The 27,607-nt window shown below is 50.7% G+C and overlaps 1 protein-coding gene across 11 annotated transcripts in view; it reads right to left on the bottom strand.

The window, feature by feature from the left end:
* FRYL (FRY like transcription coactivator) overlaps positions 1-27,607 on the bottom strand; it is a 2,496,013-nt gene that overhangs the window by 721,748 nt on the left and 1,746,658 nt on the right. For 9 of the 11 annotated variants that reach the window (XR_013608325.1, XM_078678213.1, XM_078678216.1 and 6 more), the window contains one exon: positions 23,304-23,508. Coding sequence is in view for 10 of the 11 variants with exons in the window: in XM_078678213.1 (XP_078534339.1) it covers positions 23,304-23,508 (205 nt within the window). In the remaining variant the exon portion in view is untranslated. The remainder of the gene's footprint in view (positions 1-23,303; positions 23,509-27,607) is intronic. The other 2 variants (XM_078678209.1, XM_078678218.1) reach the window with 1 other exon arrangement.

Below are 27,607 nucleotides of genomic sequence, written 5' to 3'. Positions count from 1 at the left end.
CGGTTGGGGTAGGGAGAGGGATCTGCCGCTGACCCAATCGCGGATCGTGAGCCACCACTGCAACGGACTCGCAGTGCTCTCCGAGATCAGGACATGGTCGGACACGTTGCCCTGATGCTGTGCCCACTGAAACTTCAGGTCACACTGCAGAGCCCGCCCACTACAGAGCCCGCATCCGCCACCTGGCGTGATGCACCAGAAGGATGCAGGAGGCCATCAGCCCCAGGAGCCGCAGCATCACCCGGATTGAAACTTGGGGTAAAGGCTGTAAGATCGGAATCGGAGCCTGAATATCCCAAACCCACCGTTCGGGGGGATAAACCTGAAACTGCGCAGAGTCCAGAACCGCTCCGCTGAAAAGGAGCTTCTGAGAGGGGCACAGGTGCAACTTCGGCACGTTGATTGAGAACCCCAGCGAGTGAAGGAGGTCGGCCGTAGTCTGGAGGTGGGAGGCTACTGTTTGGGGCGAGCCCCCCTTCAACAACCAGTCGTCGAGATAGGGGAAAACTGAAACCCCTGATCTGCGCAGATCAGCTGCGACCACCGCAATCACTTTCGTGAACACCCGAGGGGCGCTGTTAAGGCCGAAGGGGTGCACGGTAAACTGAAAGTGCTCGTGGCCTACCATGAACCGCAAGTAGCGCCGGTGGGCCGGCAGGACGGGGATGTGGAAATATGCATCCTGCAAGTCCAACGCTATCATCCAGTCTCGAGGATCCAGGGAAGCTAGGACCTGAGCTAAAGTCAGCATCTTGAACTTCTCCTTCCGGAAGAAGCCGTTGACGTTCAGGAGGTCCAAGATAGGGCATAGGCCTCCTTTGCCCTTCTTGGTTACCAGAAAGTAGTGGGAGTAGCAACCACGTCCTACTTCTGGCCCAGGAACACGCTTGATGGCCCCCTTGGCCAAGAGGGCCATAACTTCCTCCTGCAGAAGTTGCAAGTGATCCCCCGACATGCGGTGGTACTGCGGTGGCATGGCTGGAGGAGTCGCCTCGAAGGGGAGGGAGTAGCCCCTTTGGACGATTTGCAGCACTCACTTGTCCGACGTGATGCAGCGCCTGTGGAGGAGGTGATGGCAGACCCTGCCCCCCACTGGCGTCGAATGGGCCTGAAAGCACGGACTAGGAAGGCTTTGAGGCAGATGCTGCGGGAGCGGATGTGGACTGACGTTGCCGCTGTCCCTGGCACCACCACGGCGGTTACCACGTCCGCGTTGAGGTTGGTTCTGCGGCCTGTGGCTGGCAGGACGTGTGGGGGTGCCCCTTCCTTGGCCACAAAAGGGGCAAAAAGAGGAAGTTTGCTGGCGCTGGCCAGACAGGACCAAGGACTTGGCCGTAGCCCTGGAGTCCTTGAAACGCTCAAGAGCACTGTCTGCTTTGTCGCCAAAGAGGCGACGGCCATCGAAGGGCATGTCCATGAGCGTGGCCTGGACATCGCCCGAGAAATTGGTGGATCTCAGCCAGGCGTGGCGGCGAACCGCCACAGTCGTGGAAATCACCCTTCCCAGCGAGTCCGTGGTATTCAGTCCACACCTGATGGAATAACGCACCGCATCCCGACCCTCTCCCGACCTTCGGGCACTGGGGCAGTACGTCCACAACCGTGTCCCACAAGGAGTGATATAACAGCCCAAAAGGCAAGTGGTGTTGATAGACCGCAACCCCAAACTCAATGAGGAGAACAGTTTCTTCCCAAACGGATCAAACCTTTTGGATTCCCGATCCGGGGGAGCGGTCTGGGACATAGAAGCCTGGATCATCAGGCTCTCGGGGCTGGGGTGCATGGACAGAAAGCTAGGGTCGCCAGTGCCGGGTGGTAGCGTCGGGCCACATTCTGATCCACAGGGGGCACTGTGGAGGGCTTGGACCGGGTGCCCAACAGACCGTTCGTGAGGGCCTCATTGAACGGCAGTATATTCTCTGAGGAGCTTACTTGCGGCTGAAGCACCTCAGTGAGGAGATTAGTCCTCACGGCCGCAGCAGGGAGTTCAAGAGCCAAGGCCTTGGCTGCCCTGCGCAACCACACCATACGTAGCACCCTCCTCCGTAGCCACGGAGGGAGGAGAGATGAATCCAGTGTCTAACGATGTGTCCAAACCACTGGCCTCCCCTGGCTCATCTGCCCAGTCCCGGCTCAACTGGCACCGCTGTGCCAGAGGGTCCTCAGACTCCTCCCAGTCCTCCCGTCTCCTGGTAAGCAGGCTGGAATGACGGAGCCGGGTCGCAGGTGAAGGCTTCATCCATCAACGCCGGATACGGCGCCGCTCTGATGCCGGACCCGGACTGAAACTGGGGCCGACGTCGTCCGAGGACGGTGCCGGGAGCGACACCAATAGGGTCAGCGGAGGAGTCGTAAGGTCAACTGGCGTCAACCGGGATCCAGGCACGGATCCCACGGGGGCAGGTGGCGACGGGACCGAAGTCGACGACGACGCTGGGGCCGAAGCACACGACGGCGCCGGAGCCACCGGACCGCAAAGGCCCCAAGACGGGTCTGCGGGGCCCGAAGGTGCGTCGGCAGGCCTCAACAGAGGTAAGTGAGTCCTCATGGCAATGAGGAAATCACGAATCTTCTGCGGGGTCGCTCACAGGCTAGGGACAGGAGGGTATGGACCTGGAGGCGGCGCCGCGTGGGCGGTGTTGCCCGAATCCTCAGCCGCGGCGCGCGAGCCGAGTCTGAAGAGCGATGTCGCCTCTTCGACTTCTTGTTGGAGTGCCTCGACTTACCTGAGGACTTGGAGCCAGACGAGTGATGGTGATGACTCTACGAGCGACTACTGCCGGATCTCGAGTAGCTTGCGGGATCGCTCCCGCCTAGATTTTGAGGTCAAGGCCCGGCAGTCGGGACACGACTTGTCGTCTTGGTCGGCCCGGAGGCAGTAGAGACACCGATGGTGGAGGTCGGTCACCGACATCAGGCGGTGACAGGCGTCACACGGCTTGAAGCCTGGCATCCCTATGACACCAGGAGTCGAAGTCGACTCGAAAAAAGAGATCCAAAATACACCAAAAAGTTAGTCAAAAAATGACTAAGAGATTGGGAGAACTTAATACTGGAAAAGCTCCAGGACCCAATGGGTTTCCAAGCAAGTTCTACAAGAAATATCACCTCCACCTTGGCACGCCCTACAGGGCGGCATTAGAAGAAGCACGAGAACGAGGCTGCCTCCCCGCAGACTGGAGGCATGCTGAAGTGGTAGTGTTTCAGAAGCCGGGCAGGCCTCCGGAGCAACATGCTTCCTACAGGCCCATATCTCTACTAAATGTAGAGGCAAAAATTCTAGCCAAGGCACTGGCTAATCGTCTCCTGCCCCACATTGCTGGACTCGTCCATCCAGATCAGGCCGGGTTCATGCCACATAGGGCTACCAGACATAACATTCGTAGGGCCTATGTAGCAGTGGCGGCGGTTCAAGAAACAGGGGTGCTTTGGAGGAGCTTTGCGCGGATCCAAGATGGACGCATGAGCACAGGGCTCCCGAGACCCCTTCCACCTCCTACGGCTATCCTGTTCAATATCCTGATTTAGACGACGGGTTCGACTGCAGGAAGCCCTGCTGATACGAAATTGTCTTTCGGAATTCGATTCGGCCGCCGGACACCGGACTTGCTGCATCTCGAATTTTATGGCCTACACCGGCGGATGCCCACGGTCTCGAGTTGCCTAACTACCCGAGTGGTAATCGAATAACAACGGTCACTGAGGCTTGATCGCAACCCTCGTGGTACTTTCGGTTTCGTTTTTGGTCGCTGTCCTCCGTGGCTTCCTGCCTGCTAGTACTGCTGGCCAACACCTTGCAGCCCGCCCCCAGCGCATCTCCTGTCTCTCGTATTTCTCGACTGTACACGGCGGATCTCTAGAGAGTTGCCTTCGCCGTACCCTCCCAGAGGTCTGCCAGGACTCCTTGGCCACCATGTCGGGTAGACCTGAGAGCGAGAAGCGGGCCACCAGGATCACGAACCGAGGGGGTTCTACTCAGTCTAACACCATTGATCGCTTCGCCCGCCCGAAAGGCACCCCTGGGGGGCTGGGTAAAACCCCGGGTGAATCTGGAGAGGACCTTCCTGCGACAGACGACCTGACGCTGCGAGACGTCATGGGCGCCATTGCCAGTGTAAAGACCTCCATGGGCCAGCAGTACGAGACACTGGCCTCGAAGATAGACACTGTGGCTATCGAGGTTAACCTCATCAGAACGGATCTTGCAAAGACTAATGAGCGGGTAAAGTCGCTGGACATTAAAACAGCAAGTCTCACTACTGATGTTTCGGACCTTCAGACTTAGGTCCACAATCTCCGGAAATTTAATGACTTGTTTGCTCGTCGGCTGGATGATTACGAGAGCCGGGCCAGGCGAAACAACGACCGCATCATTGGTGTTCCGGAACGTTCCGAAGCAGTGTCTACGGATCTTTTGGTTGAGGACCTCGTGCTGAACCACTTGGCACATAAGGGCCTCAGTAACTTCTTCACTGTGGAGCGTGCCCACAGAGTCCCAGGTGGTAAGCCTAAATTGGGAGCGACGCCGCGGCCCATTATAGCCAGAATCTTCAACTTTCGGGACAGAGACGCTATTCTCCAGGCATCGCGCACTGGTGGGCCCACAAAATTTGACAATGCATCCATCAGTTTTTACCCGGACTTCACGCAGTCAGTCCAAAAACAGCGCATGAACTTCACAGGTGTGAAACGACGCCTCCGAGATATGGGCCTAAAGTACGCTATGCTGTTCCCGGCCCGCTTGAGGGTCGAATATGAGGAGCGCACTTTCTTTTTTGATCGCCCGGAGGTTGCTAGTGACTGGCTTGATACTCTGCCGACGCAGCGCGACCGATCTGAACACTCCGGCGGTGCTGAAGGTGGCCTGGAGGAACGGGTGGTGCTGAAGGTGGCCTGGAGGAACGGGTGGAGTGAGTCCCCACCGGGGGGCCGGCTATATGGACTTGCAGCAGCGGTTTGACTATTATTGAGCGCATGTATATTGTCTACCCCGGGGTGGGAGGGTTCGGGTTTCTTCCTCCTCTAAGGGGTTCTTCTCTCTTTTCGTAGATTAGTTTAATGGGGCGACAGGCACACTGCAAGTTGGGGTGGTTCTTTGGATCGACGCAGGGGTGCAGGGTGGGGGGGGGTGTGTGTTGGGTACTCTTTTGGGGGCGGGGTCTTCTGTTTCTTTGTTTACTCCGAGGTTTCATTTCAATACACGATTCGCTGTATGTGACTGTCCTTATGCGGGGGGGGACGCTGGGTACATTTCTGCAATGGGGGTAGGGGGCTGAGGGTGTTGAGTTGGAATGTGAACGGGCTGGGTGATAGGATCAAGCGGGGGATAGTTTTGCAGTATTTGAAACGTCTTTCACCCGATGTTGTGTTGCTTCAAGAAACTCATTTGATAGGGAACACTTGCCATGCGCCTAATAGGAGGGGGTATCGTCTGGTGGCGCACTCAGGTTTCACCACGGGCTCGAGGGGGCGGGCATCTTGGTTCGTAACTCCCTCCCCTTGGAGATAGATGACGTCCTGCTTGACGATCGTGGCCGATACGCGGCCATTACGGGGCGATGGGAGGGGAAGACAATTTCTATACTCTCTGTCTATGTCCCACGAGGTCTACAGTCCACTACGTTCTCTGATTTAGGTGGGGTGGTCTTGAGCTTCCCCGAAGGCATGTTGATAATGGGTGGCGACTTCAATTCAGTGGTTAGTGGTGATGATGATCGTAACCCCCCCAGAACTCTCTTGAGATCGCAGTCATGGTTGGGTGATTTTCTGGATGCGATGGGTTTAGTGGATAGCTGGAGGCACTTGCACCCTGGACAGTCGCAGTACACCTTTCACTCGGGAGCGCTTGGTAGTCTTTCGAGGCTTGACTATATCCTAGTGCCAGCGGTGCAGATGGTCTCCGTAACGGAAGTGCGTCACTTGGCTAGGGGGATCTCGGATCACTCTCCACTTTGGCTTGGGATTGATTTGTCCTTGGGAGCGGAGGGCCGTGTTGCCCCGATTAACCCCTGGCACCACCGCAGCCCCAAAACTAGGGCTGCGGTGGTTCAATGCATGGAACACTACTTTAATGAGAACGTGGGATCGGTGTCCTCTTCCGTTTCCCTCTGGGAGGCCTATAAGACTGTGATTCGGGGTCAGGCCCTATCCTTGATTGCTAGCGCGAAGAAAAGTAAGAATGAGGAGGTTGTTTGCCTTGAAAATGATATCACAGCTTTGGAGGAAGATTTGGGATCTGGGGTTACACCTGAGAAGTTGCATGTTTTGGCCCTTCAACAGGCTGACTACAGGGCTCTGGTGACGGATGCAGCCAGGATGATGTATCGTGTGCAACAGGGGCGAATGTATGATGTTGGTGATAAGGCCGGGAAGTTGATTGCTTGGTTGGACAAGAGAGAGTGTTTGAATAGGGTTGTGCCTGTTGTGGAAGGGGTGGATGGTTCGCGGGTTGTGGACCCTGTTGAGATAGTCGCGGTTTTTGCTCAGCACTTCCAGAAAGTTTACGCGCCGGTCTCGAACAGGCCGGAGGAGGACTCACATTTGCTACTGAGAGATATCGCGCTGCCTAGCCTCTCGGAGTCTGACCATGAGCTTATGGAAGCGGACTTTTCCGCTGATGAAATAGCGCTTGCTATCCGTTCCCTTCATTCAGGCAAGGCCACTGGCCCGAATGGTATTCCGGTAGAGCTGTATAAGCTGTGCCCGGATAAGATGGCGCCGCATCTACGTCACATGTTCTTGGAATCGCGAGATCTCGGACTCCTTCCCCGGGATCAGAGATTGGCGTCCATTGTGGTAATTCATAAAGATGGGAAGCCCCGTGAGCAGTGTTCGTCGTATAGACCGATCTCGCTTCTGAATGTTGAACCTAAGGTTCTGGCGAAAGTATTGGCGAATCGTCTAGTTACAGTGATTGGTGACTTAGTACACCCAGACCAGTCGGGATTTATCCCCCACCGTAATACTGCGCTCAACCTTCGCCGTCTTAATGGCGTTCGGGCGCGGGCGGGGTCACTTCGTGAGCCGGCAATCTTGGTTTCTTTGGACGCCTCGATGGCCTTTGACACAAGAGAGTGGCCGTATTTATGGGCGGCTCTCTCGAAGTTTGGTTTCGGCCCGCGTTTCATCGGGTGGGTTCAGCTCCTCTAGGAACAACCATTGGCTCAAGTGGTGGTGAATGGCAGGGCCTCGGAGTCCTTTGTTCTTGGCAGAGGCACGCGACAGGGCTGCCCGTTGTCACCGTTGCTCTTCGCACTTGCTCTTGAACCCCTTGCCGCGTGGCTCCTTAAGGGCATTAGTTGGTCCCCGGGATATGAAGATCGTGTTTCATTGTATGCGGATGATATCTTGTTGTACTTGACTTCCCCTCGTAAATCCCTGGGAGTGTTGTTTGACGTGTTGCGCTCCTTCGGGAGAAACTCTGGCTTGTCCATCAATTGGACCAAGTCCTGTATTTATCCGCTCACTGGAGAAATGCCCTTGCTGCCCCGTGTCTGCCCGATACCTGTAGTGCGTGACGGCTTTAAGTATTTGGGGATTTATATCTCCTTGGACTCTGCGGTGCGGTATGAGAGGAATTTACTGCCGCCACTTCGTCGGCTGCGGTCGGACGTCGCGGGTTGGTGTGGCTTGCCGCTGTCCCCGTTGGGGAGAGCCGCCCTGTTTAAGATGATGTCTCTCCCCCGGTTCCTTTATGCCCTTCAAAATACGCTCGACCTGGTCCAAGCTAGTTATTTCCGTGAGGTTGAGGGCCTCCAACGGCAACTGGTATGGGGCGGGCGGCCTCGCATTGCGTTCTCGATTCTGACTCTGCCTTGGTATGATGGCGGTATAGCGCTGCCCGACATCAAGCGCTATTACTGGGCGTCTCAGTTGAGTGCTATCGACCACGCCATGTATGGTCCTACCCCTAACGCTGCGTTCGAGATGGACAAATGGCAGCTACCGGGTGGCGACTACAATAGGGCGCTTTACTCTAAAGCTGCTAGGAAGACACTTACTGGTCCTACTGGGGTCGCGGTGCGAGTTTGGACTAGTGCGACGGCTGCCACGGGATGGACAGACAAGCTGACTAGAGCAACTCCGCTTTATGCGGCTGAACGGCTGGGGAATCTCTGGGCGACGAAGGGGTTCGACAAGTGGGATCTTATAGGTATCAGTCGAGTAGGGGACCTCCTGCTCAAGGACAGGATCAAGACTTTTGCCGAACTCCAGCGGGAATACAGCCTGAGTGATAGGGAATACTACCGCTATCTTCAAATTCGCCATGCATTTGCTTCGGTGTTTCCGGCTGGTGCCGTTGTCCCGGAATCCTCCCCCCTGGAAGATAGGGTGCTCGATGGACATGTCCCTGATAGTACCATCTCTCTTATATATAAGAAGCTTATTAACAACCGCTCTGACCTCCTTGTACAGCTCCGTAATGCCTGGACCGCGGATGGGCTTGAGTTGGATGACGAAGACTGGCAGGCCGCGGTGTCGTCTCCAAAGGAAGTGGCGATTCCGGCGCGTCTACGGCTAGTGCAATTGAAGATTTTACACCACGTCTATGTCACGGGTCCACGCCTGATGAGGATGGGTTATTCGTTGGATGGATTGTGCAGGCGTGGCTGTGGTATGCTTGCTACTTTTCTCCATATCATATGGGAGTGTCCGGATGTGGTGTCTTACTGGAGAAGCGTGCATGACATTATGGAAGAGGTGACGGGTGTGTCTTTAATGCCGGAGGCTAGGAGGTGCCTTCTGAACGTCTGGGAGCCCAATGATTATAGCGTGGCGCAGACTCGGTGGGCCACCCTCGGCAACATGATCGCCAAAAGGGACATAGCCCAATTGTGGGGGTCCCAGAGGGCACCCTCGGCGTCGGCATGGATGGAATGCATGGATTGGTGTATGTTTAGGGAAAAAACGGTGTACACTGCCCGTGGTAGGCCTAGGAAATGGGGAAAGATGTGGGGTCAGTGGAATGCGTATCGAGGAGAGATTTGTACCCCCCCCTCCGTAGATTCCGTTACTATCCATCTGTCTCCGTGACCTCGCATTCCATGCATCTTTCTTCTATACCACACAGTCTGCTTGTCCGCTCTTGGCCCTTCTTTCCACCCCCTTAGGATTTATCCTTCTTTAGACCGGCCTCATTGGCTGGCTTTCCCCCCCGCTGGTGGAAATGGTCACTTCAACAACAGTCTTACCTCGTACTTTGTTTCTGTGTTGTTTTGTTTAAAATACAAAATGTGAAACCTTTTTATTATCCTCTTACAGCCGCCAACCCTGTTTATTGACGTGTAAACATTGCGATTGATTCCAGGGGTTGATGGGCCTTGTACTGTTTTCGACTGTGTTGCGGATTATTACTGACCGGCCCCGTGGGGTTGTTGGTCTGTATTTGTATGACTTTTCTGATAATAAAGGTTTAAAAAAAAAAAAAAAGAAACAGGGGTGCAGGCGGCACTTCTCCTAGCTGACATTGATAGGGCCTTTGACTCACTGAGTTGGGTCTACCTGTTTGCGTTACTGCCCCGGCTTAACCTAGGGCCTCGTTTCCTGTCCTATTTGAGACTATTATACACGGACTTGACAGCCTTGGTTAGGGTGGCAGGTGCCATATCCTCTAAATTTGCAATCGGGCGAGGCACTAGGCAAGGCTGCCCTCTTTCGCCATACCTATTCGCCCTAGCCATGGAGCCACTGGCGGCTTGGGTGCATATGGACACAGCTTAGCGGCTTCGAGTGGGAGATGGGTCCGTCTGATAGAATTGCCCTATATGTGGACGATGTCTTATTCTTTTTTACCAACCTTAACAGATAATGCAGATCTTTGGCGAAACCTCGGGCTTGTACCTGAACCCCCGTAAATAATCTTTGTGGGTGCTTGTAGCGCAATCCGGAGTAGGGGAATGGGCTTCCACGTTACAGGTAGCAGTTGGGGGCATTAAATATCTAGGAGTGTTTATCTCAGAGGTCCCGGCGATCTCCTGGGAGCGCAACTTGGTGCCGGTCTGGGATCAGGTCCGGACCGAAATGAAGACATGGTCCGCTATGCCCCTTACTATCTATGGCAAATCGGCAACTTTTAAAATGGCGGCCCTCCCCCGATTGCTCTATCAGTTACAGAACCATTCCTATCCAATATCACCCCAGTGGTTCCGCCAAGTAAATTCAGCACTGGGGCAATTTCTTTGGGCGGGAGGTGTGGTGAGGGTGGCGTTGCGGACGTATTTTCTTCCAACGTATTGTGGTGGTTTAGCGACCTCGGATATCCTCTCCTATTACCAGGCCTCTCATCTCGTGGTCCTGAATGAGTGGTGGTGGGGATAGGGGCGACCCAGCATATGCCCTGGAGCGACACCTTATGGGCTCTAATTCCCTGCATGGGATACTGTACGCGGCACGGCTTCGAAGGAGGCTGCCGCCGGCTTCTCAACTGGTATTCCAGATTTGGAGGTGGACACTGCATCGCATGGGATGGTGGGGCACGCTGACCGAGGAAACCCCACTGTGGAATGATGGACGCCTTCCTGCTCTGGAGTCCCTCCGGGAATTCAGGGGATGGAACAATATAGGGATTTCAATGCTGGGGGATGTAATGTCGGGAACGACACTTAAATCCTTCCAGGATCTCCGAACGGAGTAGGACAGGCCCCGGTCCCAATTTTTTCAATATCTGCAGTTCCACCATGCCCTTGCACAGAGTCTGGAAGGTCTGGATTCCCTCCCAGAATTTAGTCCATTGGAAGCCAAGTTCTTCATGGGGGACCTAGGAGATAAAAAGATATCTTGCATCTATCAGACACTAGTCACACACTGCTCCACAACATTGCAGAAGCTCAGAGAGTCATGGGAAGGGGATGTAGGGGTACTGGAGGCGGAGGATTGGCGGGAGGCACTAGAGGCCCCTAGAAGTGCAGCCATAGCGATGCGCCTGCGGCTTATCCAATTCAAACACTTACACAGAATCTACTATACTAGGGAGAAATTGTGGCGGGCAGGCCTTATTGCATCCCCGGATTGTCTTAGATGAGAGGGAAGTGGAGACGTTGATTCACACGGTGTGGAGTTGTGGCTCACTGGCCAGATTCTGGAGAGGGGTGTGGGATTGTCTGTCCGAGGTCCTGGGGTGGGAACTTCCACGCACAGCGCGTTTAGGTTTGCTGCATGTGATGGACGAGGTGGGGGGGGGGGGGGACAGATATAAGAGGCATCTATTGTTATTAGGCCTGACCCTCGCCAAAAGAGATATTGCTAAAGCATGGAAGGACCCCCGAGCTCCTTCTGTTCCGGCATGGAAGAAGGGGTTAGATTTCTGCATGGGGCTGGAGCAGCCGATCTTTGTGGCCCGAGGCTGCCCGCGTAAGCACTATAGGATATGGAAGAGGTGGGCTGATTATAGGGGCCTGTGGCTGAAATCTCCGGTGGTGCGGGAGGCTACTATGAAGATTGTATAAAGAGCCACGATAGAGGATGAGGGGGGTTTGGGAAGTTGGCATTACTAAGTTTGATAGTCTTGTCTGACCCAAAATATTGTAAGGATTGCTAATTCATTGATGCCTTGTAATGATTGGCAGCTTACTCTGGAGTGCGGGTGCTGCACTATGTGTGCAATCTATCAAATAAAATCTGTTTTAAAAAAAAATGACTAAGAGTACTGCTCTTCCCGGATCTGACCTAAAAAGAAGAACTGACGTCAGCACACGAGGGCGGCGTCTAAGTACTCCGACAACGTCATTCCAGCGATCACGACGCCGGACACAGAGTCACAGACAACGCCTACCGACGTGCTAGGGTACTGCTGACTAAATCTTTCTGGATCCAGCCTGACGTCTGGTGATATTCTAAGGTAAGGAATCTAACACTAACCTGTTTCTTTCAGATAGCGATATTTTTGGGTCCAGACGGTCGAATCTCTCATTTTCTTTGGAGGAATGTGGAGCAGTGTAAAAAGTAGGCAAGGTGATGGACTGGACAACATGAAATCGAGGGTATGCTTTCTTAAGAAAGGAGGCTCTTGTGTTAAGCACCAGCTTGTCCGGACAAATGGAGAGGTAAAGAGGTTTGGATGATAACGCCTGAAGCTCACTGACCATTCGGGCAGATGTTATCGCAACCAGGATGCCCGTCTTAATAGTAAGGAGAATGAAGGGACAATTATGCAGAGGCTCAAAAGGAGCGCATATAAGGAAAGTGAGGATCATATTGATGGTCTCACTAAGGCATAACAAATGAAGGTTGAAACAGATGCTGTAAACCTTTTTGAAACCTATGAGCAATAGGGGATTTGAGAGGGATAGCTGATCAGAAATCCAAAGAAAAGTGGAAATGGCGGAGAGATAGCTCTTCAGAGTGCTCAGAGCATAAACAGAAGAACATGAGAAAGGACGGCAGAAAGGAGATCATTGTGTCTTTCTGTGCACCATGTCAGAGATTTTGTCCAACGGCAGGAATAAACTGCTGGTGGAGGGACGCTTGTCTGCCGAGGTAACATTATAGACTCTATCGGAAGGTTGATAGCTGTCAACTGTCGCCGTTCAATCTCAATGCAAGAAGGCAGTGCGTTGACCAATTCGGGTGCGGAGCTGCACCAGACAGACAGTCTACTCGAAGCGGCAACCTGATTAGAGGACCGATTGCATGTACAACAGCTCGGATACCAGACTCTTCCAGTCGAAGCACAATAATGACTTGGTCCTGGTCGTTCCTGATCTTCTTGGGAAATCTTGGCAGGAGTGGTGTGTTCTCTTCGGTGCCTTACAGATCTAACCAAGGTTCTTCCCACTGCTAAAAGAGACCTTGCACCACCACCTCAGAGGCGCAATTCCTGATCTGGCAGGCATCTTCGGCTCAGTTTGTCTGCTCTGGCGTTCAGAGAACCTGCCTTATGTTGAACCACCAGGGAGATGCCCTGCTGTTCCAACCATGTCAAGAGACCCAGGACCTCTTGCAAAAGGGTCCACCACCCCACACTGCTCTGTTCGCTGCAGTACCACATGGCAGTAGTGTTGTCAGTGAACACCTGCACTAGTCTTCCCTGAATGGACTATATAAAGGCTTTTAATGCCAATCCGATCGCTCGGAGCCCCACCATGTTGTTGTGGAGTCTGGATTCCGCCAGAGACCAGAGGCCTCTAACCTTCAACTCTCCCAGACGGCCATCCCATCCCAGGAGTGCCACATCTGTCACTACTATGAGATCTGGTTGCGGAAGGAAGAGGGGTCTGTTGCTCACCCAATCACGGTTTGTTAACCATCACTGCAGACCTTTTGCAGGTCCCTCAGAGGTTTGGACCATGTCGGAGAGATTTCCCTGATGCTGTGCCCCCTGGAACTTCAGGTCGCACAGCAGAGTTGGCATATGCCAGCGGGCATGTGTCACTAGCATACCAGGATGCAGGAGGCCGTGAGTCCATGCAGCCTCATAGTCCATTTCACCAAAACCCAGGATAGAGGCAGAAACAATATCATAGCCCAATATCCTAGATTTGAGGTTCAAGAGGATAAGTCTGAAACTACAGTGTCCAGAACTGCTCAGATGAAAGGAAGCGCCTGAAAGGGAGTCAGGTGTAACTTCCGCATGTTGGTATCTAACCCCAGTGAATGCGGGAGGTCCATGTAATCTGGAGGTAGGAAACAACAGCCTGCGGTGAGCCCACGTTCAACAGCCACTCATCGAAGTAAGGGAAGATTGGCATCCCTGATCTCCGCAAATGAGCAAGAAACATAGACATCACCTAGGTGAACACTAGAGGGACGCTGGTATGACCAAAAGAGAGCATGGCAAACAAAGTGCTTGTGGCTGTAGGAGAGTGGGGTCTGCAATCCTATGGTCACCCCAGATTTTTGCTTTTTGCTTCACTGGTTTACGACTTTCCCTGGCTGTGGGCCTGCTAATCAGACCCACAGCCTAGCTGTTCTCTCTCTAAATTGATAACCATGTACCTTAGGTGCATTTACCAATTGGTACAGGGCCACCTTATCAGTCCCTGAACAGTGTACCATAGGTACCCAGGGCATAGGTGTACCCAGGGCCTACCAGGGGCTGAAGCATGTATTATGCCACCCCTGGCTGGCCATCTAAACAGACACAACTGGCTGCACGACAGCTGGGGCAAGGTGGTGTAATCACCCTTTGCTGTAGATATAGTATACCTATATCTAACCTTAAAATGGACACATATATTCCTATCAGTCACTCCTATGGCAGGCCGTATCAATCCTGAAGGCAGAGTGCTTGGAATTACGTGAGATGGTGCTCTGGCATGAGCTGAGCCCGTCTGCAACTTGCGGAAGCAAGTCCTAATAGCTGTTCCATGATAACGCTATACCATATACTTAGGCTTCCCTGTTTTCAGTTTCTATTTTGGGTAAATTCTGGTGGTGTTTTGTCAGTGTTTTCCAGTGATTTCAATACCTGAAAAAAACAGTGCTTTTCAGTGATTTCAAATTTTCGCGCCATAAAAAACAACTGAAACGGTGTTTTGTCGGTGTTTATGGAACGCTTTGCTTTTATGATTGCTTTTTCAATTTTTCCTCAGAAACTGTATACTGCTCTACATTCCAGAAGCTTAGTAAAGTCATGAAATACTTTCTATTGTCCTTTGATTCTGCAGCTCAGATTTAACAAGCATTTGCAATGCAATAGGTCTCGCATTTATGTGAGTTTAAGCTATTGGCATTGTAAATGACGTAGCCTTTTATGTTTTAAAAACAAAAACTGGAAAGGAAGTTCCCTGTATCATCTCAGCACTTTAAAAACAATGTTTTGTAGCGTAACGCCATACTCAGTACCAATGTACTGCACTTTGAGATCTTACATGTGCCACCAGTTAGACGTGTTATAGGTGCCATCGCGCACTGCACCCTGATATGTCACATGAACTGCCAGTGCACTGCAGTCAGATGTTCTAGGCAACACTGTCCAGATTGTTTTGCTTTTATAAATATCACACGCAGCAACAACCAGAGATAATGGGATTGCTGCCCTAATTTTAGTTAATGTGACCCCCTCCTTCTGTCCTACAATCTCAGGTATTCCAGTGCAACCCTACGTTACGTACAAGTGCAGCTGGGGAGATGCGCCCAAATGTTAGAGCAGTTACTGGCTCTAATTGCTGATTCACTAGAATAGCTGCCCTTCAGACAATCCCAGTACTGTCTGTATCAACACTTCCCACTTGCTGGCGCGGGTAACACTGGCCTGTGTTTGAAGGACTGCATGCATTCCCTAAGAACGAATTCAGCTGTAATGCTCAAAAACGAAATGCCATCACCATATCGCAAGAGTATGTGGACAGATTATCCGCCTGTACAAACTCCATAAAGGCTCAGTACAGTTATAGCATATTAGATTGGAAGCACATTCATCTCTTTCAATTTTTACTACCTCATGTATTTTTGTTTGCTCACAATTGTCACTTTTACCTTATGTAACTTAACGTCTGCTCTTGTAATCTGTTCTCGTGTAATGCTCTCATCATGTATCATTTTTGTTCCTATTGTGAAGCGCTCTGATGCCTTCGGGTAAAGTCCGCGCTATATAAAAATGCATAAATAAATATATGAATAAAATTGCCTTGTAATGGCCATGACCTTCAGTAATATTATCATGGCACTTTGATAAATGAATTTTCAGTATCAGTGTCATAATCCATGCCATATCCCGGGGAGAATACTGATAGCATCAAAAGACATTTGAACGGGCCAATGGCAGAGATACCCCACAGATGGCCAGAATGGCCTATTGCATGCTTTGAACACTCTGATTATCAACTTAATGGGGCAACTAATAGCTGGCTGGCATAATTAAATCCTTGAATATCATACGTAGAATAATGATTTATGTACATTATCTAGACCAGCTACTTGCAATTCAGCAAAAATCATGCAACTCCTGATTTCCGTGGGCAACAGGTGTTATTATTTCTTAAAGAAATGCACGTCTTCCGTCTTTCTTCTTTTGCTGGCGGCAGTATGAGGAGCAAGGTCATACTAATATACTAGCATTTACACGTTACATCTGTAACTGTGCATGTGTGAGTTTTTAAATAGCCGCTCTTGCTTAGTTTATATGTCTAGGAGCTAGTTGTTTGTCACTAGGTCTCGTGATGTCTTTGACACCGATTTACACAGCGCTTCATACGCCCGACAGGGTCCCGAAGCACTTATGGCAATGTGTCCTCTGACCTTTCTGCCACAGAGTGACTCACGTGTCTTGGCCTCTGAGCAGCCAGAGAGGTATCTGAAGAGAGCAGTACAAATTCAAACAAGATAATGCGGATTTTAAGAGGTAGGAGTGTAAACATCCCTGGTTTGTTTGTGTGTGCGCGCGTGCCTAATGCCCCAACGTCTGCCAAAGAACCATACAAATATATTGTTTTTTAAATGCAGCTTCTCGTCGGGCCTGGTAAATGGCCTGGCAAATGTATTGCTTTATTGGGGTCTCTGTTATCTTTAGCGTGTGCGTGCTAAACTGATACTGCACCCGAGTAGCTGTTTTTTGTGGCACCCCTTTTTCCGTCATGTATATAAAATATATGTTAGCCCGTGTTTTTTGTATTGTGGCAACCCTTTCCTGTTTGTTTTGTAACTGTTTCCGTTTTTATTAAAGTCGCATTCCCTTGCGTTGTAATGGCATTTTAACATTGCATGCGTTTTAAGTGCATGCGATGTTAATGCCATCGCGCCACAATATTCACATCGATGTCATTGGTGTTTCCCCCCCAGTAGCAGCACAAGGACCTCCTGGTCGACAAAACCCCTTGAAAGGCTTTGCCTCTGGCACCATTAAAAAGTCTGCTCACTCTTCACGCCCCCGGCTGCTGGCTTCGAAAAGAGAAGTTGCTGTCTCTGTAGCTCCTTTGTCACACTCTGCCCGCACTGAATGAGGGTCAGTATCTTCAAACACACCTGAGTGGCTGCAAATGTCACCCCTCCTTTCCAATTAAAAACACAGCAGGGCGGACCATCTGCTCTGCATGGCCTCCCCCGGCGCCACTCTCCCCCGGCGCCACTCTCGGCTGATGATTTGTACGGCTGTCAGGGAGCTCGCGGCTGCAGCGTCCCCCCTCGCCTGCCTTTCTCTGGCGGTCAGTCAGCTCGGGAAAGCTGAAATACTGCTATTCCCACATTTTACCCCCCCCACCCCACCCTCGGCTCCAGGACTGAAGCTCGGATGCTGAGTTTGTACTACTTTGGCGCCCTCAAGTGGCCAAAAGTTGCAAATGGCCAAGTGATGATTCTAATATGAAAAATACAGCGATACTCGGTTTAAACCGAGTCAGCTGATTTGCAATCAGTGGTGTAATCTCGGGCAGAGTCGATTTAAACCGAAAACCGGACAGCCTACATATACTCTGAAGTGCATTATCGACCTCGCGGTTAAATGCTAACTTTGGTATAACATTATCAAAACATGTCGAGTAAGGTCATACGAATTGGAATACTACCCCCTCGCCAATTCTGGCGACGGGGGGTAGCATTCCACCCTTCTAGAGGGACACGACATGTATGTAACTGAGAACCCCGGTTAAAGTTAACTCGAGCCTTGGCATCACAAAATGGATGCTGCCACCACAGACACAAGTCTGACCTCCTGCTGCTGGGAGTCCTTCCAGCGAGAGAGGCTTGGACAAAGGGTTTCCTGCCTTGAGAGGTGCTAGCACCACCCCAGACAGGATTTTGTGTATTGGGTAGGACAGGCCTGAAAGGAATGAGACATGTCTGGGGCACACAAGGTGTCCTGTGCATACACCGGTTCAAACCAGTTGCTGGGGCATCCCTGCCCCAGCTCTGGCACGAAACCGGGCAAAGGATAGGGGGTGTAGCCACCTCCCTTCCTGGTCCCACCCAGGGGAGGGACCTAGTCACTAGTGCAGCCCCCTTTAGGAGAATAAAGGTAGCAGCTGGTCCCATTCCAACAACAACTTTACAAGAAGAAACTCTGGACTTCAACGTTCCGCTCCACAGAAGACTGAAGAATCTCCCTTGTGGGCAAGGAGTGTCCACCCTGCAACTGCAGGCACCATCAAGCGTCCAGCGGCTTCACTTTGTCGTCTTCCCTCGAGGATCCAGACTTCAGAGACCCGGATTCCCAGACCTCTCCAACCTCAACTCACATCTGCAGCACAGCTGAGATCCGTGGGTGCGACGAGACACGTGGGACCGGCCATCTTGAAAGAAACTGCACTTCGCTTTCAGCACGACTCCCGAGGTAAACTCGACCAAGTGCTTTGGGGATTTAGAAGCCCCAGCCCCGAGTAGCTCCTGCACCGAAGATCAGCCCTCCAGCATCCACGAGATCTGCGTGGGGCCCTTCTGCCTGTTTGCTGCTCAACGCGTTGTCTGGTCACTTGCCGGCTGGCTAGTGACCTCCTAGACGACGATCTTTGAAAACTTCACTGCTGGTCTGGTTGCTCCAGACTGGCCCTTGCTCCCTTCCAAAAGAGGAGCACCCCGGACCCTCCTGGTCCACTCCAGACGCCGTTTCCACTCACCGTGTGGGTTGCCTTTGCCAAGGCCTGTTGACGCCAAATCCGGACCTGACACCGCCGACAGCGAGAGCCTGCGTGGGACAGCTCGTGCCTCCATCCTGGTCGTCGAAGGCACCTCCTGGTTCACGTGGCTGCAGAGACAAGCGTCCACTCTTCACCTGATCGCGACGACAGCACCTGGTTCCTTCCTGGTTCCACACCGGTCACTGGCTAGTGACTTTGAACACTGTCCCCTCTGCTTTCAGGTCCTCTTCTTCCTCGATCCACCCGTGGATCGCACCGGACATCTTCCTCCTGGTCACCTTCAGCATCTTTTCTTCCAGGCTCCATAGACTTCAACGCAGAAACCCGACATGACTTCGCACCTATGCACCCGCAGCCCGTGGGTGAGGTAACGAGAGCATTTCGGTGCTCAAGGGTAGATTAACTCTCCTAGTGTCCAGATTCACAGTCGTTTTAGTCCTAACCAGTCAGGATTGTCAGTACTCACCTTTTTCTTGAACTGTACTGTCCATTGACTTTGTTTCGGATCTCGGGTGCAAGTTCACACTCTGCACACGTGTCCCGTGGGCCTCCTATTACTTACCTAAGGTTAAGATAGTGTAGTCCTAGTGAACCTACAGCCTCTGGACAGCTCCATTCCTTCTATCGTTCTACTCATACCATTTACTTAGTATATGGTTTGTCGTGCCCCTAGGGCACCATTGTAAATGTGTGCAACTTGTCGTATTTTTCCAAGAGATTGTCATGTTCTTAGCCCTCTGACCTCATAAAGAGTTCAGAGGTGTTTGTTATTAGTAAATATATTGTTTATTTTGATAACAACCTGTGCGGTGTCCTTTCATCTGGTATTCAAGGGGTTATATGTGGTAAAACAGCTGGCTTCACATGCCAAAAGAGTTTAGCCTAAGACTGCTTCGTCCATGCTACCACTAGGATAGCTGGTCTATAAGGTTGACTTACAACCAATCACCATAAGGGTTGTTTGGACTGATACAGGGTGATCACTAGAACTAGTGAACATCATATATCAGGCCAACTTCTCACAGTGGCCCACCGTGAACTGCAAGTAACGCCTGTGGGCAGGCAGGACAGGAATGTGCAAATGTGTCCTGCAAGCACAACAATACCATCCTCTCTCCCGGATCCAGGGCAGACAAGACTGGAGCGATCGTAAGCATTTTGCACTTGTACATCCTGAGGAAGAAATTGAGCTGGCGCCTGTGCATGGGTCTAGGATAGGACGAAGAGCTCCTTCCTTCTTGGTCACCAGAAATTAGTGAGAAAAGCAACCATGACCTACTTCTGGAGTCAGCACCCTCTATATGGCTCCCTTGGTCAAAAGAGTTGTCAATTCCTGGTGGAGAAAGATAGGATGGTCCTCCATCAGCCTGTCGGAGGCAGGAGACATGGGTGGAGTAGTAGTCATGAAGGGGAGGGAGTATCTCCTCTTAACAATTTGGAGAACACATTGGTCTGATGTTATAGACCTTCAGTGGGGCAGATGGAGTATCCTGCTTCCCACTGAGTGCCCATGACGGTAAGATGGCAAACTATAAGGATTTGGGTACGGTGGCTGCTGGGGGAGTGGTGGACTGGCCCGAACTCTGTCTGCCCAGCCCACGGAGTCTGTGGATACTGCATCCTCGGCCATGCAGAGGCCGGGAAGCTTGCCTGCCATAGTGATTGGGAGTTTATAGATGCAGCTGAAAGGCCGTATCGTGGCCACATAGAAGCGAAAGGCGGCTTGGGGGTGGCGAGGGGCCATGGAAAGGGCCAAGGACCTGGTATAGCCCTGCTGTCCTTTAAGCATTCCAACACTGAATCCGCTTTGTCACCAAAGAGATGGGAACCATCAAAGGGCATGTCCGTAAGTGATGCTTGACCATCCCCAGAAAAGCTAGTTGCTCTCAGCCAGGCATAGCACCGTAAGGCCGCCGTCAAGGAAAACACTCTGTCCAGTGAGTCTGTGTTATCCAGTCCACATGTGATTGTGAACTTACGTGCATATCTCGCACCAGCAACAGCTCGGGAAGAGTACTGCCCGGGCTTGCTGCAGAGCCAAATCCCATAGAGCATGGAAGTCATAGCACGTAAGGCACATTGTGTTCAAGGACCGCAGTGCCAGGCTGGTGATGAAAACATCTTGCCTAAGGTGTCCAGCCTCCCAGAGTCTTAGTCCATATGAATAGGACTCAGGCTCCGGCTTGCCGCCAGTCTGTGTCAAACGACCTGGTAGAGGCCAGTGGACTGGACACTTCTCCTGATACTGGCATGCTTTCCCCACTATCAGCAGGGAATGCCCAGGATTTAAACAAGAGATGGAAGCTTGGACTACCAAGGTAACTGGTGTAAGGTTTTGTATGAGGAAATTAGGGGTTCCCAAGCAGGACATCCGCGAGGGCTTAAATAAATAGGAAAAGCGGTTCTGAGGGAGTCACTGCTGGCTGAGGCACATCTGTCAAAACACTTGTCTTGGATGCCACCGAGCAGAAGCCAAGGTCTAGGACCTCGGCCTCCTTTCACACCACCATAGCAAATGACACTCCCACCTCTTTATCTGGAGAAGTGCCTAGTCCGCTGGCCTCTGTCAAGTCCACAAACCTGCCGATGTTGTGATCTAATGGCTAGTATTCTTCAGGGTCTAGTGAACCCTCCAAATACTCCCCAGCCCACAGGAATATGACTCAGGCCTGTCTTAAGTCGGCGTCGAACGACACCCCTCCAACCATGTCGGAGTCGGGGATTAGAATGAGGATGAAGCTGGCAGAGGCATCGACGTGATGGGCAGAACAGCAGACGTGGAAATAGCAGGGGCCCCTCCTGAACCAGCAGGATTAAAGGCACTCTGGCAGGAGCTGCCCAATCAAATATGAGGCACATGGCCTCATAAAACTCCTGAAGTTGTGCAGGGGTTGCTCTGGCTCTGGTAAATTCTGGGAGATGCACACCCAGCCTAGATGCAGGCTCAAAAGTGGAGTCCAGCCTAGAATGATGACACTCAAGTCTCATATAATGACCGCAACAGATGAGATGAAATCAAAGACCACTTCTTGTTATTTTTGTGGGACTTACCCGATTGGCCAAAAGACTTCAAATGCGACGAGAATCTTGGCCTCCGCAACAGATCCCGGGACCTTCCTCAAGACCAGGATTGAGACTGTTGCAACGTCACACATCAGGCAGCATGGAGCTTGAAGGACCTCTCACTCAAGGCTTTGGGGTGAATGGTGCGGCAACTAGTACAGGTCTCCATGTCGTGGTCGCACTCCAAGAAACAGAGGTTAACAAGGTGCATGTACACCACCAACATCTGTTGATGACTGGCGCCTCAAGCCTTGAAGCCGGCCTCCCTAGTGGACATCCCGGTCACACCAGAAGAACTCAAAAAAGACTTTCATAAAAGCCGAAAAAGGCTCAGTCAAAAACTGACTGGGGTAGCTCTCTCCGGAACTGCACTAGCTGGAATAGAAAAGAATAGAAGTCAGCGTGCTGAGATTGCATCTTTATAGGCATCACTCACATCACTTCCGAACCAGGCAACAATGCCACGTGAAGCCAAACAACGCCACATACTGGCGTGCAGGGGTACTACTCACAAAAAAATTCTAGATCCAGTCTGACGACTGGGGATAACTGTAGGGGAAGGAATCTGCAGCTAGAAGTCTCTATCCGATAAGGCACTTAACCTGCTACAGGATATGACAAAAATGGTTTATACGTAAAAAAACAATCTGGGGATGGAGTCGATGCCCATGCGCACTGTAGTCCAGGGGAGGAGCCACCTATCTCTTGATACTTCGAAGACTCTTCCAGGACAACAATGTGCAATCATCCGGACCCAACACTAGGCGGCGATCTATGCAATAGATATGAATTTAGCAGCCCACATGCCTCGAACATGGTTTATACGTAGTTCATACGCACTGCCAAATGAAACTTCTGGAGAAAGCTCAGAACTGCATATAGTAAAAAGAAAATTATACACATTAGAAAACATTACAAAAAGTATAAAATTTGTACATAGGAAAGAGAAGCATTGTGAGGTATCAAGGTTGCAGGACAGTTTACAAGAGGTACAGGACAAACAAGCAGGTGCAAAGAGCGTAAAGGACAATAATTAGTTTGAAAAGGAAACCATATCAACATGTGCATTTTGATGCTCTTCTGTAACTGCTGGGGAAAGAGGCAATCTCAGTACTCCAGTCATACAACACGTGTGGCTGTAAACATTTAAAAGGTTTAAAGGTTTATTTTCAGGACCTTTATTTGTTGTATTTTTAAATCAACAGTCTCTTTGTCGATCGATTTTGCCCAAGATAATCACATTTCATAGAGGCTTTCAGCCTGAGATTGAATGTATGCCAAAAGGGGAATTCCCCACAATTCTCTTGTGATACTAATGTGGTTGAATAAATATTGGGCTAAGATTATGAATCATGTTGCTTGTAATCTTCGAAATCAGTTATCCATCCTATCAATGTAGTGAAGAATGAGGACTTGACTCGTTACTCAAATATCCAGTGCCTGCGGATATGGTCCTTTAGAAACAGGCACTTTTAAACTTCTTGCTATTGTGGTCTTCGAAGTTGAGATATAAAAAGTGTAGCTGCCAAGAATTCACCATTTTGAAGATTTACACCAGCACCCAGCCCAATAAGAGTGTTACATTTAAACTAATGGTAGCCACCTTGTACCAACAAGAAATGTACTATATATTTTTTTATCTTGAAAATGTTGTATAATCTTTAAATTTAAAGAGATATCCGCAAAGGAAGAATTGACCGTTAATAATAAACAAAAGATTTTAAAAAACGTTACCGTGAGGTAATAAATTCCATTAGGGTTTTCACTTTTTCATCCTTCTCCACTGACAGATCCACATCATCAAGGGTGGTGGTGTGTAGATGAGGAATGGTAGCGCTGGTATTTCCTAAACTTATGCTAGAAGAGGTAGAACTTGAGCTGAGACCGGAGTCGGTCATGGGGGAGGGCTGGTATTCAGGTATAAAATCAATAACACCTGCTAAAAGAATTGGAGAAAATAAATAATGAAGAGCAAAAAGTAGAAGTTCACAAATATGACATCTGGTGTGACAAACACACACTTTGTTGTTACTGATTCCAACAAGTCCACTGTTGCTAAAAGGGGACTTTTTCCACAATTTGGCTTCATAAATATGATGTAGCATCAGATATACCCATAATTAACTCTGTGCCAGTAATGGACAAATTACTTACCTTCGGTAACGTCGTAGAGACATGATCTACCCGAGGATTCCTTACCTTTGAATATCCCAGGTGTCAAGACTGGATCTGGAAGATTTTTCTTCGAGCAATAGTCTTGCACACTGGTAGGTGGTGGTGAAAGGCTCTGCGTGATGTTGTCTGCGTCCATGCAGTTGTGATGTCTGCGTCACCTATATAGGCACTACCTTGGCATGCTGAAGTCTCTTACTTTTCGTGGCTTTCCACGCAAGAAGTGCAGAGCCATTAAGTGCACTGACACTGGCGTATTTCTAAACAACTAGGGCCCTGAAAGGGATCAGCCCTGACCCTAGAAACTGGTCCACAGTGCAGGGAGGAAGGGTGAGTCATCAAGGAATCTTTGGCTGGATTATGTCTCTACCAGATATGGCATTATCGAAGGAAAGGTAAGTAACATGCCAATCTGATAGAGACATCCAGCCAAATTCATCACCTTTGAATAGATAGCCAATGAATACCATCCCCAGAGGAGGCACTGCAGACAACTTTAGATAAGGAAGTCTCGCAGGACAGAGCAGCCTAAAAGGTCATCCCTGCGGACTTGACTGTCCAGGCAGTAATGCTGGTAAACCCGCGCCGGGATGCCCACGTTGCTGCCTTACAAATGTAGAGGACTAGAACGCCGCGTTGCAACACCGCGCTAACAGCCATGGCTCTGGTGCAGTGAGCCCATAAGACTTTAGGAGGCAGCACATTTTAATGAGGCAACTAACCATTGTGAGATAGCGTTATGCACCACGCAACCTTTCTTCGCTCTCACGTACCCCACTAGAGTTTATCATCCACCCTGAAATCTTTTGGGTGGTCAAGATAGAATCACAACATTGTTTTTGGGTTAACAAGGTAATGTTGCTCCTATTCTTTAGAGGGATGCGGAACAGCGTAGAAAGTGGGCAGGGTGACAGAATGCCCCACGTTGGATGGTGTTACAACTTTTGGTAAGAAAAAGGTCCAAGTGCAAAGCACCAACTTATTAGGGAAGATGGTCAGGTAAAGCGGCTTAGATAATAAAGCCTGCAATTCACTCACCCTCCTGGCAGATGTTACTGACACCAACAAGGTTGTTTTGATGGTAAGCAGCCAGTAGAGGCACGTGAGCAGAGGTCTGTCCGGATCACACATCAGGAAGTTGAGAACAAAATTAAGGTTCCATTGAGGCATAATGAAAGAGGCAGGTTGGAACAGATGTACATGCCCCTTAAGCTATCTATTTATAATAGGGGATTTATATCAAGAGGGTTGGGCTTTAAGCCTGAAGAAGGCAGACAGGGCTGAAAGGTACAACTTGAGAGTGCCCCAAGCAGAGACCTGCTGGGCAAGGGCCAAATAAAAAGTAGAACTTGAGGGAGGGAAACAGAAAGAGGACCAATATCACACCTACAGCGAGCATTAACACCCCGCTCACCGCTGACAGCATAGCTCCCACCATTAACACACCAAAATTTGTCCAGCACCAGAACACGCACCCCGACAAATCCCCTCCTTTATCCCCCCCCCCACTCTCAGTCCCCATTACCCACTAACCAACTTCGCAGAACATACCTCCCCCCATAATTTAACTCCCCCTCCCCTCTACAGGACCATCTCCAATGCCGCTTCCCCTCCTACTCTCAGCCCCCACTATCCTCCCTACACCCCCACCATGGCTATCAGTCTCACAGACTACACCCTGACCCCCCCCGCCTACCACCAATGCCATTGTCAACCAATCACTCCTGACTGCCACATCCACCCCCACCACCTCCCCCACGATGGAATACATCATGGCCACCCTCACTCAGATCAAAGAAGACATACACATCATCAAAGAACTACTCTCTACACACCCTATAGACCTCTCACCCACCTCAACATTCCCTCCCAAACTGTCCCCTACTCCGCCGGCTGACTCCCGCACTCAACACGCCCCACACCGGGCTCATAGGCGCAGCAACTGCCCTCGGCCCCCGCATCACCCCCGCAACGTCTCACGCAACTACACCTCCCCGCCCAACTTATCCCCCACCCTTCCGACTAACTCTCTCACTCAGCTATCCCCCAATCCGACCTCAATCCCTGGTCGTAATCGCAACAACCGCCCTCGCCGCACCCACAACTCTTCTTCTGACCTCGACACACTCACCCTTCTCCGCTCCTATGACCCAACCCCCCAAAATAACTCTTCTTCTGACCTCGACACACTCACCCTTCTCCGCTCCTATGACCCAACCCCCCAAAATAACACAACCACCCCACACCTCAACATTCCCTCGATACAATCAAATCCCCTTAGACCACCCACACTAAACAGCAGATTCTCCATCCCCAATAACCTGAGAAAAATCCCTCTCTCTCTGGAACCATCTACCACCCCCAACACACCCCGTCTCAAATGCACTCTTCTCAACTGCAGATCAGCCAAGAAACATTCCTCCGCCATTGCTGACCTCCTCTTATCGCGGGACCTTGACCTAATCATCTTGACTGAAACCTGGCTAACTGAATCTTCGACACCTATAATGGACATCTTGGTTCCTCCCGACTACCACATTATCAGGCTCGACAGAACAGGCAAAATAGGTGGTGGAATCGCATGCATCTACAGGAACAACCTCTCTGTTCAAAAAGTCAATTCCTCCTCCCTAACATCCCCAACATCCTGGGAATACATATGCCTTGACATTATTAGTGAAGGCAAGCCGATATGCTCGCTCCACAGCATTTACCACCCACCCAGGGACAACTTAACCTTCTCCCAAGAAATAATGGAGTTGATCTCAACTAATTCCGGACGGCAACTCACCCAAATATACCTTGGTGACTTCAACCGCCACTGGAACGATCGCAACGACGCAGTGGTAAATAGTCTAAAAAATGTCCTCGATGCCCTTAACCTCACCCAAATATGCAACAGCCCGACCCACGAGAAAGGTTCTACCCTCGACCTGATCATCTCCAAAGAGGACTCTATCCAACTCGAATCCATCCAACCCTGTGACTGGTCAGATCATCATATTGTCACATTTTTTATCAATGAAAAAGTCAAAGTTAACCCGGCTCAACTCTCCAAGCCCAAAGTCTGGAAAAGAGACTTGAAAAAGCTCAACCCAGGCTCTTTGCCCCCCAACAGTTGCAACCTCCTACTGCCTCCGACAGGCGTTACAGACGTACAAACTCTGACGGACCACTACCTCAACGCTATGACCTCTATAATCAATGAGGCTGCTCCTATGGAGCTGAAAAGAGTCTCTACTAAAATCTCCAAACCATGGTACGACGGGAGTCTCAATGAGGATAGACGAGACATGCGAATGGCTGAGCGTACCTGGAGATCAGCTCCCTCTGCAATGCACCTAAAAGAGCTGAAGAAAAAGAGAAACGCCTACTTCAGGAAAATAAAACGCTCAAAATCAGACTTCTTCAGCCTCCAACTCGACCAAGCAAAAAAACGCCCAAGAAAACTGTTTGAGCTAATCAGAACACAATCCAAGGAACAACCCCAACCGCTCAACACTGGGCATGAGGCACCCTCCTGTGAAGACTTCGCTGCTTTCTTCATCCAAAAAACTGACAAAATAAAAAACGATCTCCTCATGGACGCAAGCCTCTACTCCAAACCCCAATGCCTAGCACCCACTGAACCAAAAAACAATGCTACATGGTCAACCTTCGGCACATACTCGGAAGAAGAAATTGGCAAACTGCTCAGCACCCTGAAACCTTCCAATCACCTCACGGACCCCCTCCCTGCCTCCGCAGTAAAAGACTTTACCCCTTTGCTTCTCCCTCTCTGGACAAAAATTATCAACAGCTCTCTCCAACAAGGAAGCATACCTGACTCCCTCAAAGTTGGTCAGGTCACACCTCTACTAAAAAAA

Source organism: Lissotriton helveticus, chromosome 2_2 (genome assembly GCF_964261635.1).
Source record: "Lissotriton helveticus chromosome 2_2, aLisHel1.1, whole genome shotgun sequence".
In the NCBI taxonomy this organism is placed as follows: Eukaryota; Metazoa; Chordata; class Amphibia; order Caudata; family Salamandridae; genus Lissotriton; species Lissotriton helveticus.
The sequence above is the reverse complement of the archived record's forward strand: the minus strand, read 5'-3'. Positions and strand labels throughout refer to the sequence as shown.